The sequence below is a fragment of the Chlorocebus sabaeus genome, chromosome 27, assembly GCF_047675955.1.
Source record: "Chlorocebus sabaeus isolate Y175 chromosome 27, mChlSab1.0.hap1, whole genome shotgun sequence".
Lineage (NCBI taxonomy): Eukaryota > Metazoa > Chordata > Mammalia > Primates > Cercopithecidae > Chlorocebus > Chlorocebus sabaeus.
In genome coordinates this window covers 47,845,761-47,862,393 of record NC_132930.1, presented here as the reverse complement: position 1 = coordinate 47,862,393, position 16,633 = coordinate 47,845,761, and the positions used below count along the sequence as shown (strand labels likewise).

General features: G+C 44.7%; 1 protein-coding gene across 5 annotated transcripts in view; it reads left to right on the top strand.

The window, feature by feature from the left end:
* Positions 1-16,633, top strand: part of NSD2 (nuclear receptor binding SET domain protein 2) — a 113,339-nt gene that overhangs the window by 43,217 nt on the left and 53,489 nt on the right. For all 5 annotated transcript variants that reach the window (XM_008018127.3, XM_073012572.1, XM_008018128.3 and 2 more), the window contains exons 4-5: positions 4,954-5,120; positions 6,247-6,729. In XM_008018127.3, coding sequence (XP_008016318.1) covers positions 4,954-5,120; positions 6,247-6,729 — 650 coding nt within the window. The remainder of the gene's footprint in view (positions 1-4,953; positions 5,121-6,246; positions 6,730-16,633) is intronic.

Sequence of the window (16,633 nt, the reverse complement as noted above, 5' to 3'; positions counted from 1 at the left end):
ATGGTGATTAATGAACATCAGAACTTGCATAGGAAGAGGGCCAGGTGCAGTGGCTCATGCCTGTAATTCCATCACTTTGGGAGGCCGAGGCAGGTGGATGACTTGAGGTCAGGAGTTCGAGACCAGCCTGGCCAACATGATGAAACCCTGTTTCTGCTAACAGTACAAAAATTAGCCAGGTGTGGTCGCAGGCGCCTGTAATCCCACCTTCTCTGGAGGCTAACACAGGAGAATCGCTTGAGCCCAGGAGGCGGAGGTTGCAGTGATCCGAGAGTGCACTAATTCACTCCAACCTGGGTGACAGTGAGACTCCATCTCAAAAAAAAAAAAAAAAAAAAAAGGAAAGAAATTGCCTAGGAAGGGAGAATTACTAATACATAGTACTGAGACAACTAGTTAATTATTGGTAAAATAAAAACAATGAGATATTCACCTCTCAACTTGGACCAAAAGATAGTTCATGTGGATTAAAGAAACCCACAAAAATAGTAGAAAATTCGGTTATGTTATCAAATTTCTAGATAGGAAGGAACTTCAGAATGTTACACTCATTTATTTTACAAACTTGGGATTGATTGCAATAATTTCTTCTGCTTTTTTTCCCACCTGACATGCAAGGAGCATTGATCTGTGTCATTATTTATAAACATGGGTTAATTTTATATTGTGTGTACTGTTACAGGTTTTCTTTATTATAAAAATGCTATAACATACCTGTATTCATTTTCATTACTAAGAAAAAGTTCTTACGAAGTTTTAAAGTAATGGAAGAAGTCACAAATCCCTTGACATATCCTTGAATCTTAGGTATTTTCAAATCAAAGAAGTTTGAACACTTAAAAACAAGTCAAATTGTACTGAAAGATTAATAGTGAAAAATCATCCCCTGCCTTCCTCTCTCCTCCCCAGAGGTAATTATTTTTATCTCTTTCAACATTTTCTTCTACTTCTAATACTTTGATTTTTCATGTAGACGTTTTTCTGTTAACTTTCTATCATGGAAAATGAAGATTGAGCTCTTCAGCCATTTTCTATTTCTTTCCCCCCATTCTCCCCATATAATTAAGTCACTATTTGTAATAAATGAAAAATAAGTGTTTACATAATTTTGACTATGTAAATATCATTCAGTGAAAAACCAAGTTGTGTTCTGTAATTGCATTTTCCTTTTTGTAAAATCTTTTGTTTTCCTTGGAGTTAATTATTGCCTTTCTTTTGAAATCATGTGCTATGTTGTCCATATAGCCTTAATTTTTTTAAAGTATTCATCTCCTCATCCTTAAAACTCATCCTTATTATGAAGTTAGTTTCTCCTGTTTATATATTTATATAGTTATTTTTTCTCCTTAACAAAAATGAAAACCTGGGTTTGAGTCTCATCTTCCCTTTCTGCTCCTTGGAACTCATCTTTTAACCCTCTTCCCTTACTTAGATTTTCTTTCTTTGTAAAAAAGTTCTTTTCTCTCATCTTTTCTTCCCTTGGAGCTCTCTCCTAGAATCTTCCTTTTTTCTGCTTGAATCTGGTTTGCTAGCACTCTTAACCTTTTGCACTGCAGTAAGCTTAGGCTTTCTTTACGCTGCTTTCCCTAGTTATTTACATTGTTTTCTGTAGTTCTATGTGGGCGGCAAGCCACCCAGGTGCCGAGGCAAGAGACTGAAGGCACAGGCTGTTCCAGTCTAATAAAGAAAATACTTAAAATAAGAATAGTTATATATAGAATATAGACATGATTATATATGAATATTATCAATCATTAGTTTGTAGTATTATATTACTCTTTATTCCAATGTTATAATAATCTCTGTTCTACAATTATAACCTAGGAAAAACCAGGCCATACAGAGATAGGAGTTGAAGGGACACGATGAGAAGTGACCAGAAGACAGGAGTGTGAGCCCTCTGTCACGCCTGGACAGGGCCACTAGAGGGCTCCTTGGTCTCGCGGTAACGCCAGTGCCTGGGAAGGCAGCCGTTACTTAGCAGACCTTGGTCTAGCGGCCAGTGCCTGGGAAGGCACCTGTTACTTAGCAGACCAGGAAAGGGAGTCTCTTTTTCCCTGGGGGTGTTAGAGAAGACTCTGCTCCACCACCTCTTGTGTAGGGCCTGACATCAGTCAAGCCTGTCTGCAGCCATCTGGAGGCCTAAACGTCTCCCTGTGATGCCGTGCTTCAGCGGTCATGCTCCTGTTTCACTTTCATGTTCCGCTCTGTACACCCGGCTCCACCTTCTAGAGAGCCAAAGCAGAATTAGTGAAAGTACTAAAGTCTTTGAAATGCATAGAAGAAATAATGATGTAAGCTGTCCCCCCTCTCTCTCTGCCTCGGCTACCAAACAGGGAAGGGCCCCCTGTCCGGTGTACACATGACTCGTGTGACCTTACCTATCATTGGAGATGACTCACACTCCTTACCCTGCCCTCTTGCCTTGTATCCAATAAATAACAGCGCAGTCAGGCATTCAGGGCCACTGCTGGTCTCCGCGTCTTGGTGGTGGTGGTCCCCCGGGCCCGGCTGTCTTTTCTTCTATCTCTTTGTCTTGTGTCTTTATTTCTATGATATCTCGTCTCTGCACACAAGGAGAAAAAACCCATGGGCCCTGTAGGGCTGGTCCCTACAGTTCTATACTGTGTTCTTTCTTGGTTAAGTTTCCTTTTTTCCTGGAGGCTATTTTTCGTATCTTAAGATTGTACGGGAAGTAAATTTGAGTCCTTGCAATTCAGAGTATGCTACTTTTTTTTTTTTTTTTGAGATGGAGCCTTGCTCTGTTGCTGGGCTGGAGTGCGGTGGCGTGATCTTGACTCATTGCAATCTCTGCCTCCTGGTTTCAAGTGGTTCTCTTACCTCAGCCTCCCGAGTAGCTGGGCCTACAGGCACACACCACCATGCCTGGCTAATTTTTTGTGTTTTAGTAGAGACAGGGTTTCACCGTGTTGGCCAGGCTGGTCTCGATCTCCTGATGTGAGGTGATCCGCCCACCTTAGCCTCCCAAAGTGCTGGGATTACAGGCGTGAGCTACTGTGCCTGGCCCAGAATATGCTGCTTTTCTATCTTCACACTTGATTGATGGTTTGACTGGGTATAGAATTTTATGTTGAGAAGAAATTCCCCTAGGAATTTTGAAGGTATTACTCCATTTGTTTATAGCATCCAGAGTTTTTGGCCATTCTTCACATAGTTTGCTATTATTCACATACCTTACTATTCTATTTCTTGTTCCATTAAGTTGGAGGCTGGCCTTTCACCCAACCCCAAGCGGCTTGAATTTCAGCAGGGTGTGCTCTGCTGTGGATGTTGGGACATTTAGGGCTGTTTTAGTTGGAGACTTCATTTTAGGTTTATTCTTGGAGCTTCTCTGTTTCTCCAGAAAGCCTATTATTTGGGTATCTGACCTCCTAGATTGATCTTACAGGTTGCTATGGAAATAGGTATTTTTCATCTTAATTTTTTTCTTCTTTCTGGGAGATTTCTTATCTTCCAAGCTTTTTTGTTGAATTTTTTTTTCATAGTTGTATTTTAGAATTTCAAATACCTCTTTGTTTTTCTGTGTTCTCTTTTCGTAGTACACGGGGTTTCTCTATTGGGTATCTTCTCTTCCCTTGTCTTGTGTCTGTGGCCCTGCAGAGGGCCATTCATTTCTGTGTGTTTTGGATTCATTCATACTGATGCTTCCCTGGGTCTGGGGGTTCCTTGGTGCTGGGCTTGTGTTTAAGAGCACAATACTTAGAGCTGCCTGCACCCATGGGTTGGGAGGCTTGGTTATCCCACCCTCCTTTGCGTTAGAGGGTCTGATTGGCCATTGGCCACTTAATTAGGGGAATCTCCAAAAGACTCACTGGAGAGGTTTTTCCTCTGGAGCACTTCAGGTCTTCAGGAAGTATCCTTTGATTCCTCGGGGCCAGTTCTGCATGAGGGGACAGGGAGTGGTAACCGCCACCCTCCCCACCTCACTGCCCCAGGGAGATCCCCCTCCCTCTTCTCACCTGGCACAGAGATCTGACCTTTTAACCTGCTTACCTGTATCCACCTTCTCATTTGACTTCAGTGGAATCTGGTACCTCCTCTCTTGGATTTTGGGCCTGTCTCTTTCTTTCCTCATCCAGTTCCCCCTGGCTGCATTGTGGGACATGGCTTCTTCCTCTCAGCTAAGAGTAAGAGTAGTGGGCATCTGTGGGGTTACTCTCTGGTCTGAGCTGCTCTCTGAGGCCACTGATGCTCCTGTCCTCCTAGCACTGTGAGACAGCGGGGTAGCTAGCTGTTAGGTAGCAGGGCTGGTATTTGAACCCAGGTCGTGTGATGCCAGTATACTGCCTCCTTCACTGCTGCTGTCACTCTTTTCTTGCAGATGCTTTCTTGTCTTATTTGGTATCTTTTTAAGAGGAAATAAAGGAGTGTATTTAGCTAGTCAGCTAGCTAGCTTTTTTCTTTTTTTTTTCTTTTTTTTTGTTTTTGAGACACAGGTCTGGCTCTGTCACCCAGGCTGGAGAGCAGTGGTACAATCTTGGCTCACTGCAACATCTGCCTCCCAGGCTCACGCCATCCTCCCACCTCAGCTTCCCAAGTAGCTGGTCCTACAGGTGCACACCACCACACCCGGCTAATTTTTGCATTTTTCGTAGAGACGGGGTTTTGCCATGTTGCCCAGGCTGGTCTCAAACTCCTGAGCTCAAACAATCTCCCCGCCTCAACCTCCCAAAGTGTTGGGATTACAGGCTTGAGGGACCGCGCCTGGCCTGGTTGGCTTTCTTTCCCAGTCAATTTTTGAACCTTATCTGAGTCTCTTGTAAGTTAGTTTCCCTCTTTGGCGTGTGGCATGGTAGGGATAAGTATAGAACTTATTTTGAGGTTAACAGGCTCAGACAACACCAAGGAAAACAACTGCAAAACAGCAGTAGATTTGACTAATTTCATCCCAGCACTAACTTTCATTTTCTAACATTTTATTTTAAAAACTAGGTCAGAAAAAGAGTGCACGCCAGTATCACGTACAGTTCTTTGGTGACGCCCCAGAAAGAGCTTGGATATTTGAGAAGAGCCTCGTAGCTTTTGAAGGAGAAGGACAGTTTGAAAAATTATGCCAGGAAAGTGCCAAGCAGGCACCCACGAAAGCTGAGAAAATTAAGGTGATAGATGACCCTTCAGTCTACTTTTAAACCAGAAATTTTTATTCTTTAAGTTAACTTATTTTTGTTTTGAACTTATACTTACTTGCTCGAAATATTGTAATGGCTTAACAATCTCTTTCATTGTTGACTTTTGCCCAAGAATGCTATGTTACAATATGATAAAGTTTTTTTAGAGACACAACTTATTTTTTTTGCTCATTTGATGACTCTCAGAGATAACTTGCTTTAGAATTTTTATTTTTATATGTATACACACACACACACACACACACACACACACACAAACACAGAGAGAGAGGGATTATATTAATGTAATGTGATAGGAATTGATTTCTGGTTTAAAGAAACAATAAAGGTATTATGTTGGGCTGAATTCTAAAATTGGTTTTTGTATGTTTTTTATTTCTATTTAAAAAAAATTTTTTTTGAGATGGATTTTCACTCTTATCGCCCAGGCTGGAGTGCAATGGCATGATCTCGGCTCACTGCATCCTCTGCCCCCCGGGTTCAAGCGATTCTTCTGCCTCAGCCTCCCAAGTAGCTGGAATTACAGGTGCCTGCCACCACACCTGGCTAATTTTTGTATTTTTAGTAGAGACAGGGTTTCACCAGGTTGGCCAGACTGGTCTTGAACTCCTGACCTCAGGTGATGCGTCTGCCTCGGCCTCTGCAGGTGCTGGGATTATAGGCAGGAGCCACCACACTGGTCAAGTTTTTTGTTTCTAAAATTATGTGAAAATGTAAAAATATTCTTTTTTTTTTTTTTTTTTTTTGAGACAGGGTCTCGCTCTGTCACCCCAGGCTAGGGTGCAGTGGCGTGGTCTGGGCTTACTGCATCTACTGCCTCCCAGTTCAAGTGATTCTCGTGTCTCAGCCTCCCTAGTAGCTGGGACCACAGGCATGCACTACCATGCCTGGCTTATCTTTTGTATTTTAGTAGAGACGGGGTTTTGCCATGTTGGCCAGGCTGGTCTTAAACTCCTGGCCTCGCCTCAAGTGATCCATCTGCCTCGACATCCGTAAGTGCTGGGATTATAGGCATGAATCATGTGCCTAGCAAAAGTAGTTAACTTTTATGTTTGTGTAATGAAACTTATAGTGTCTCTCTTTTTTCCCCCCCCAGCTATTGAAACCTATTTCAGGGAAATTGAGGGCCCAGTGGGAAATGGGCATTGTTCAAGCAGAAGAAGCTGCAAGCATGTCAGTGGAGGAGCGGAAAGCCAAGTTCACCTTTCTATACGTGGGGGACCAGCTTCATCTCAACCCTCAAGTAGCCAAGGAGGCTGGCATTGCTGCAGAGTCTTTCGGAGAAATGGCAGAGTCCTCAGGAGTCGGTGAAGAAGCTGCTGAAAACCCCAAGTCTGCGAGAGAAGAGGGCGTTCCCATGAAGAGAAGGCGGAGGGCCAAACTGTGTAGCTCTGCAGAGACCCTGGAGAGTGACCCCGATGTAGTGAAGAGTACTCCTCAAAAGACGGCAGAGGCTGACCCCAGAAGAGGAGTAGCGTCTCCTCCTGGGAGGAAGAAGACCACAGCCTCTACGCCACGAAGCAGGAAGGGAGATGCAGCATCCCAGTTTTTGGTCTTCTGTCAAAAACACAGGGATGAGGTCAGTACTAAGTTGTGTTTCATGCTAGCAAGTTTCAGAATTTGGGGAACATCCCTTCAGTGCAGAATCATCTGTTTCTCAGCATTATCAGGAGAATCTAGCGTGAGTCTTGCATAGATTTTAGATCTAATAAATAAATATTATTAGTGAACAGCCATTCTGACCCTTGAGGGAAAAGATACTTGACTTGCACTCTGGGTTCCTAAAATATCCCTCGTAATGTGGATAAGAAGATACCGAGAACAGGCCAGGCATAGTGGCTCATAATCTCAGTACTTTGAGAGGCCAAGGCGGGAGGATTACTTCAGCTCAGGAGTTTGAGACCAGCCTGGGCAACATGGTGAAACCCCATCTCTACAAAAATTAGCTGGGCATGGCGGCACATGCCTGTAGTCCTAGCTGCTTGGGAGACTGAGGCAGGAGAATCCCTTGTCCTGGAGGCAGGAGGATCCCTTGAGTCCTGAAGGTGGGGTTTGCAGTGAGTCATGATGGCATCACTGCACTCTAGCCTGGGTGACAACAGAGCGACACTGTGTCTCAAAAAATAAAAAAAAACTGGCACAGAGGGAAGTGGGTCTCATCAGGCTGTGCTTTGCTTGAAGTGTGTGGCCACGTCCTTAATGTGTGACTCTAGGTTAGCATTTTCTCCAGCAGTCTGTCCTGAAGCTTCCAGTGCAGGATGTGCTCATCTATAAAGCTCTATTTGTATTCATCTATTGTATTCGCTGGCACTGAGGGTGTTGATTTATTTCCCTGACATTTAAAAGGGTAGCAATGTGATTAAGACATTTATATAATTTTCTTAATTGTTTACATAAAATAAACAGTCTGTTAGTACATAATAAAGGCTGTAAAGAACTGAAGGAGTTGGGTTCCCCACTTCCAACTTTTGGTTATGTTACTTGGAGTGGGTCATAGTCTAGTGCTTAAAAGGCATTTTTTAAGTGTTCATTTTAAATTTACTTCCATAGGAATTTTCCATTCAGCAGTCTTAAGTCTATGTGGTGATTAAAGGTATCAAAAACAATAGTGTCGGCCAGGCGCGGTGGCTCACACCTGTAATCCCAGCACTTTGGGAAGCTAAGATGGGCGGATCACAAGGTCAGGAGTTCGAGACCATCCTGGCCAACATGGTGAAACCCCGTCTCTACTAAAAATACAAAAAAAAATTAGCTGGGCGTGGTGGTGCATGCCTATAATCCCAGCTACTCAGGAGGCTGAGGCAGGAAAATTGCTTGAACCGGGGAGTTGGAGGTTGCAGTGAGCCGAGATCGCACCACTACACTCCAGCCTGGCGACAGAGTGAGACTCCGTCTCAAAAAAAAAGCCTGTCTTCAGAAAAATTTCCATGAATCTTTAACCAGCATGTATTTTGTGGCAGGCAGCATGGCACAATAAGGAGCCATGAGGAATTCAGGCAGAGATGCATAAATGGGTGACTGTGAGTATTCTAAGAAATCTACTGGACATGATTTTTTTGTCCCTCTATGGGATCTGGAAATTCTGCCAGAGAAAGGCATTTGAGTGATATCTTCAAGAGTAATCCATGGCTGGGCGCGGTGGCTCACGCCTGTAATCCCAGCACATTGGGAGGCCAAGGTGGGCTGATCACCTGAGGTTAGGGGTTGAGGCCAGCCTGGCCAACATGGTAAAACCCTGTCTGTACTAAAAATACAAAAATTAGCTGGGCATGGTGGTGTGTGCCTGTAATCTCAGCTACTCAGGAGGCTGAGGCAGGAGAATCACTTGAACTGGGAGGCAGAGGCCATAGTGAGCTGAAATCATGCTACTGCACTCCAGCCTGGGTAATCCATAGGGCTTTTCGCAGGAATGCAAGGGTGGTCTGATGTTAGAAAGCTATTATTGTGACTTACTGTGTAATGCTCATCTCCACAGAGGGAGAAAAGGCATTTGATAAAATTCATTGCTTTTTTTATTAAGTAAACACCCCGTATTTATGAGGTATATGTGATATTTTGGTGCATGTGTTAAAGTTCATTGCTTTTTCTCCTTGGGAGAGGCTGAGGTGGGAGGATTGCTTGAGCCCAGGAGTTTTGAGGTTACAGTGAGCTGTGATTGTGCCACAGCTTTCCAGCTTAGGTGACAGAGTGAGAGACTGTCTCATAAAAAGAAAAGAAAGGCTGAGTGTGGCGGCTCACACCTGTAATCCCAGCACTTTGGGAGGGTGAGGTAGGAGGATTGCTTGAGCCCAGGAGTTTGAGACCAGCCTGGGCAACATGAAACCCTGTCTCTAAAAAAAAATTTTTTTTTTTTAATTAGCCAGGTATGATGGCATGTACGTGTGGTCCCGGGTACTTGGGAGGTTGAGGCAAGAGCTTGAGTCCAGAAGTTTAAGGCTGTGGTGAACCATGATCATGCCAGTGCACTCTAGTCTGGGCCACAGAGTGAGACCCTGTCTTAAACAAACTGCTTATTGATAAAAGGTTAGTAAACCAGGAATAAAAGGGAGCTTCCTAAATCTGTTGAAGGATATGTATCAGAAGCTTTCATCGAGGATATTGCTGATGAAACTTTAGAAGCATTCTCTTTAGGCCAGACATGGTGGCTCATGCCTGTAATCCCAGCACTTTAGGAGGCTGAGGTGGGTCGATCACCTGAGGTCAGGAATTCAAGAACAGCCTGGACAACATGGTGAAACCCCATCTCTACCAAAATTATAAAAAATAAGCTGGGTGTGGTGGCGGGCACCTGTAGTTCCAGCTACTTGGGAGGCTGAGACAGGAGAATCGTTTGAACCCAAGAGGTGGAGGTTGCAGTGAGCCAAGATCGTGCCACTACACTCCAGCCTGGCGACAGAGCAAGACTCTGTCTCAAAGAAAAAAAAAAGCATTCTCTTTAAAGTCATGAACGAGGGCCAGGTACAATGGCTCACACCTGTAATCCCAGCATTTCAGGAGGCCGAGATGGGTGGATCACTGAAGGTCAGGAGTTCGAGACCAGCATGGCCAACGTGGTGAAACCCCATCTCTACTAAAAATACAAAATTTTGCCAGGTGTGGTGGCGAGTGCCTGTAATCCCAGCTACTCGAGAGATTCAGAAAGGAGAATCGGTTGAACCTGGGAGGCAGAGGTTTCAGTGAGCCCAAATCATGCCACTGCACTCCAGCCTGGGTGACACAGTAAGACTCTGTCTCAAAAAAATAAATAAAAAATAAAAAAAAAAAAAAAAAAGAAGAATGAGGAAACCATTTTTCACCATTTAATAAACATTGTACTGAAAATACTAGCCAATATTAGGCTGGGCACGGTGGCTTACGCCTGTAATCCCAACACTTTGGAGGCCGAGGTGGGCAGATTACTTGAGGTCAGAAGTTCAAGACCAGCCTGGCCAACATGATGAAACCCCGTCTCTACTAGAAATAAAAAATAATTAGCCAGGTGTGGTGATGCGCACCTGTAATCCCAACTAATCAGGAGGCTGAGGCAGGAGAATTGCTGGAACCTGGAGGCAGAGGTTGCAGTGAGCTGAGATCACACTACTGCACTGCAGCCTGGACAATAGAACGAGTCTTCGTCTCTAAGAAAATGCTAGCCAATATTATAAAGGAATAAATAAAGCTGTCGTTGTTTACAGAAGTCTATGTAGAAAACTCAAGAGAATGTACAGAAAATCTTTTAGAATTAATAGAGTTCACCAAAATTGGTGGATATAAAATTAACATACAAGTGCAGCATCAAAGAGGAAATGTAATGTTAAAAAAGATACTATTTATAATAGAAACAAAAATGTCAGGTACTGTGGAATCAGTATTATGAAATATGCATGTAACTTTAGAGAAAAATAACATATTTTAGCAGACCCCAATAAAGATATATTTATATATGGGAAGATTCAAGCTTCTGAAGTTGTCAGTTCTCCCTTTAACAATCTATAAATTCAGTATAATTCTAATAAAACTTCTAACAGGAATTTCTTTGCCCTTTGTAAGTGGATGCTCATGTGGCCACGTTTGAAGAGAGGCTTGGCCTAAGGACTTGGTCTACCAGATAAGAAGTTCTGTTATTTAAAATAACAGTATTTGGCTAGGTGCAGTGGCTTACACCTGTAATCCCAGCACTTTGGGAGGCTGAGGCGTGCACATCACCGGAGGTCAGGAGTTCGAGACCAGCCTGGCCAACATGATGAAACCCGTCTCTACTAAAAATATAAAAATTAATTGGGTGTGGTGGCAGGTGCCTGTAATCCCAGCTACTCGGGAGGCTGAGGCAGGAGAATTGCTTGAACCTGATAGGCAGAGGTTGCGGTGAACTGGGATTGTGCCATTGTACTCCAGCCTGAGTGACAGAGCAAGACTGTGTCTCATAAAAAACAAAATAGCAGTATTCACGCAGGGCAGTCATATGGTCCAAGATGGGGCCCACAACAGGCTCCTGAGCATGTGGACATGGATGGGAAAGGGCTGCAGGCCAGCTGGGTGGTATGTCTGTACTGGACATGGTGCTTGGACCACTGGTGGTTTATGAACTTGGCCAGCATGGGAGAGGAGCTTTGTCACCATGGGAGAGGGAAGGATTTCTTAAACAAGCCAAACTGATAACAGGCTATAAAGGAACTGTGTATGTTAACATGAAAATCTAGGCCAGGCGTGGTGGCTCACACCTGTAATCCCAGTACTTTGGGAGACTAAAGCAGGAGGATTGCTTGAGCCACTGCACCACTTCAGCCTGGGTGACAGAGACCCTGGCTCAGAAAAAGAAAAAATTCTTATGTGTCAAAGACACCATGAACACAGTGAAAGGACAAATTCTGTAAAGAGCCGAAACAATTCTGAAGGAGAAGGGCAAATTTCTTGGAGAGCCAGTAAGTGCATCAAGAGATGCTGCTTAACTGCGGCCATGCCCAGGGAGCTGTATGTTATGATCCTGGTGGGGTGGTCCTTCTCAGTCATCAGGTGAGCAGTCATCAAATTCAGAACAGCCGGGGATTGAGAAGATGAGCAACAGTGGGAACAGAGAAGAGTGGGACTCCTCGTACAATGCTGGTGAAACATCATTTATTACACCTGTTTTGAGAGAAATTTGGCAATATCTAGTGAAATTGAAGATGTGCTTTTTTTCTCGTACAGTTTTACTCCTATTTACCCTAGAGTAATTTTGCCCTTGCACCCAAAGAGAGACCACAGTGTCCAAAACCAAAAAGTTACCGAGTGACAGACTATGGTGTGTTCCTACGGTGTAACTACACATCAGTTAAAGTGAACTCATTGGATGTCAAAGAAGAAACAAATTGCTGAAGGGTATGCACATTCTATCACTTGTGTAAAGTTTGAAAAGGGCCACATACCCGTAATTGAGTTTAACCTATCTCTTTCTCTGCGTCCATCCAAAAAGTGTAAGTGGGCAGCTGTGAAGGTGTGTGCCTCTCTCCAGGAGCCAAGAGGTCTACCCAGGGAGGAGCCATTAACACCTGGTGGAGTAACTGTGGTCATTGTTGGATATAAAATGATACAAAGCAGGCCAGGTGCAAGGTGGGAGGATCACTTGAGGCCAGGAGTTTGAGACCAGCCTGGACAACATAGCAAGATCTTAACTCTACCAAAACTAAACTAAAATAAAATGGTATAAAGCACTCAGCAATGTGTGGACAGCCACCGTTTCAGGCATGTTGGGGGAGGGTGCAGTGGCAAGCTCTGAATGGACACCTCAGTGTTTGACAGCTAGGCCTGCACAGGGTTGGTGAGGTGCTGTATGTTCTTGGGCCCTGAGGCTGTGTCGGGTGGGAACCACCCCGTCAGCCACTCTGGCATGTTGCTCGGCTGTGTCTCCACAACCTGTTCACTAGTTTGGAATTGTGAAAAAAAGTGGGTACCTGAGAAAGCCACTGTCCAAAGACCACCTTATTGGCTTTTTGGGACCCAAGTTGATCTCAGGTGGTCCTTCTAGTGCTAAGAAAATGTGCCAAAAACGAAAGTCTGGATTGGCACTGTACTGAAAGTAATATAAAACCAAACTGAAGGTGTACAGTTTGAGTTCTGGGCAGGGTGCAGTGGCTCAGACCTGTAATTCCAGCACCTTGGGAGGCTGAGGAGGGCAGGCTGCTTGAGGTTGGTAGTTCGAGAACAGCCTGGGCAATACAGTGAGACTCCCATCTCTACAAAAAAACAAGAAAATTAATGGGGCATGATGGTGCACACGTGTAGTCTCAGCTACTCAGGAGGCCAGGCAGGAGGACCACTTGAGCCTGGAAGGTCAAGGCTGCAGTGAGCCATCATTGTGCCACTGCACCCCAGTTTGGATGACAGAGCAAGACCCTGTCGAAGCAAAAACTACAAAAAATGGAGCTCTGTGTTAATGTCCAGCACTGCCCTGCCCACCCCTGGTCACTGATGGAAGGCCCGTGGGGCCTCCCTTCCCTCCACTGGACTCTGGCTGGGTGGTTTTGAGGAATTTTCTATTAGAAAAGCAGTGACTATTAGCATGCTCTTTATAACTGTTCTGTAATAAGCAATTCTAAACTTGAGGAAGCTCCTCCCTGCTTCCATCTGTAACCTAGGTCTTTCTACATTGTTTTTTCTTTTTTGGGAGCGCTGGTGCACACAAGGATGGTTTTTGTTGGGTTGTCAGTTAACCAGTGGCCATCCCTTGAGATACAGAGTCAGGTGGAGCTTCCCTGCTGTTTCCTGGACCTTCCTTTTCTAGGGTCCCTAGATGGAAGGCTGACTTCAGGACTTTTTGTTGCTACTTGCTGACTCTTTAGAAGTCATTTTCTTTTTCTATTTTTTTTTTTTTTTTTTTGAGATGGAGTTTTGCTTTGTCGCCTAGGCTGGAGTGCGAAGGAGCCACCTTGGCCCGCTACAACCTCCTTCTCCTGGGTTCAAGCGATTCTCCTGTCTCAGCCTCCTGAGTTGCTGGGACCATAGGCACACGCCACCACGTCCGGCTAATTTTCGTATTTTTAGTAGAGATGGAGTTACACTATGTTGGCCAGGCTGGTCTTGAACTCCTGACCTCAGGTGATCCACCCGCCTTGGCCTCCTAAAGTCCTGGGATTACAGGTGTGAGCCACTGCACCCAGCCTAGAGGTCACTTTCTAGCTTTGTTTCTCCCTACTAGTGAAGAAATGTACTTCTTTACATATATATAAAGATTTTTTGTTTTTGTTTTTGAGATAGGGTCTTACTCTGTCGCCCAGGCTGGAGTGCAGTGGAGCAATCATGGCTTGCCACAGCCTTGACCTCCCTAGGCTCAAGTGATTTTCCCACCTCAGCCACCCTAGTAGCTGGGACTAGAGCCATGTGCCACCACGCCTGGCTAACTTCTATTTTTTATAGGGATGAGGTCTCGCTGTGTTGCCCAATCTGGACTCGAACTCCTGGCCTCAACCTAAAGTGATCCTCCTACCTCAGCCTCCCACAGTGCTGGGATTACAGGCATGAGCCAGTGTTCCTGCCTGGCTCCAGTATAGGCAGCATTTTCACTAGCAGGCTTTTTTGGCCTGATTTTTTTTTTTTGAGACGTAGTCTTGCAGTGTCGTTAGGCTGGAGTGCAGTAGCGTGATCTCAGCTTACTGCAACTTCCGCCTCCCAGGTTCAAACAATTCTCTTGCCGCAGCCTCCCAAGTAGCTGGGATTACAGGTGCCTGCCACCACGCCCAGGTAATTTTTGTATTTTTAGTAGAGACAGGGTTTCACCATGTTGGCCAGGCTGGTCTCAAACTTCTAACCTCGTGATCTGCCCGCCTTGGCCTCCCAAAGTGCTGGGATTACAGGTGTGAGCCACTGTGCCTGGTTTGGTTTGAATTTTTAATTTTTTTTTTTTTTTTAATTTTTGAGACAGGGTCTCACTCTGTTGCCCAGGCTGGATTGCAGTGGCGCAATCACAGCTCACTGCAACCTCTGCCTTCCAGGTTCAAGCGATCCTCCCCTGTCAGCCTCCCTAGTAGCTGGGACTACTGGCATGCGCCACCACACCCAGCTAATTGTTGTATTTTTAGTAGAGACGGGGTTTCACCATGTTGGCTAGGCTGGTCTCAAACGCCTGACCTCAGGTGATCTGCCCACCTCGGCCTCCATAAGGGTTGGGATTACAGACATGAGCCACTGCACCAGCCTGAGTTTTTAAATTTTTAAAGCCTTTTCTACCTTTCCTGGTCCTAATTTTTATACATCCATTGGAGTGGAACCAGTGCTTTATGTCTCAGTTCTTTGTACATGCCTTGGTATTAGTTCTATCTATTGTTGCATAACAAGTTACCTCAAAATTTAGTGGCTTAAAACAACAGCGTGCATTTATTGTCTCAGTTTCTGTGGGCCAGGAATTTGGCAACCACTCAGCTTAGTGGTTCTGCCTCAGGGTCTCTTGAAGTTGCATTTAAGATGTTACCTGGGGCTACATCATCCTAAGGCTTGACTGATGCTGGAGGGTCCGCTTCCAGGGTACCTCCCCTCACTCATGCTGCTGGCAGGAGGCCTCGGTTCTTCACCGTGTGGCCCTCCCCATAGGGCTGCTGGCGTGTCCTCACAACTTGATGGGGGCTGGCTTTCTCCTGAGCAAGTGATCCAAAAAAGAGCAAGGTGGATATCTTTTATGCTCTACACTTGGAGTCATATGCAACCATTTCTGCACTGTGATATTGATTACGCTGTAAGCAGTAGTGGGGGCTTGAGCTCCAGGAGGCAGGGCTCACGGCGGGGTGGGGAGTTGTCTTGGAGGATGGATACCTAAACATTCTTCACTGAAGCCTGAAAGCAAAAGGAAACTCTAAAAAATGTTGGGGGGAGCACAGTGCAGTGCCTCATGCCTGTAATCCCAGCACTTTGGGAGGCCATGGCGGTCAGATCACTTGAGGTCAGGAGTTCAAGACCAGCCTGGCCTACATGGTGAAACCCCTGTCTCTACTAAAAATACAAAAATTAGCCAGGTGTGGTGGCACATGCCTATAATCCCAGCTACTCAGGAGGCTAAGGTGGGAGAATCACTTGAACCCAGGAGGCAGAGGTTGCAGCGAGCTGAGATCACGTCATTGTACTCCAATCTCGGCCACAGTGAGACTCTGTCTTTAAAAAAAAAAAAAAAAAAAGATGTGTAGGGAGCAGGTGGGATGAAGGATGAAGGAGGGGAATGTGATCTGAAGACTCTGATTTGTAGAGTCTCCAATTATATTGGCAATGTTTTAGTCAGCTGTGGGATTGTGGAAATTTGGTTTTCCATGTTTTTTGGTATGTTTTAAATTTTTATTTATTTTTGAGACAGAATCTTACTCTGTTTCCTAGGCTGGAATGCAGTGGCGCAATCGTAGGTCACTGCAGCCGTGAACTCCTAGGCTGCAGTGATGCTTCCACCTCCGCTTCCCAAGTAGCTGTGACTACAGGCACTTGCCACCATACCCAGCCAATTTAAAAATAAATTTTTTTTTTTTTTTTTTTTTTAAACATGATCTTGCTCTGTTGCCTAGGCTGGTCTCAAACTCCTGGCCTCAAGTGATCTTCCCACTTAGGCCTCCCAAAATGTTGGGATTATAGGCATGAGCCACTGTGTCCAGCTTGTTTTTGTTATGTTAAGAATAAAGAAGTGGTGACTATTGAGTGCTTACCACATGTCAGATACTTGCCAGTATGTTATTGTACAAAAGTATATTTAGTACTCCTTAGAATGACCTTATAAGGCAGATATAAATTATCTCTGCTTTATAGCTGGCTAACCTGAACTTAAAGTTGTAAGGTTTCAGTGAGATGATGCAGTCAGGAAGTAGAATTGGGACCTGACCCTAATTGTGTGTGTAAGCGTGCACTTTTATGTTTTCAGAACTCGTAACCATCATACCATACGGTTTCATTGTGAAGCTGGGAGACTTTAATGAGGAGTCATTGCTCTGTTAACCTAAAATGATGATGACACTTTCCTGGCTTCCCTACAGAAGCTGTCTGTGGTGACTGTCTTGTGA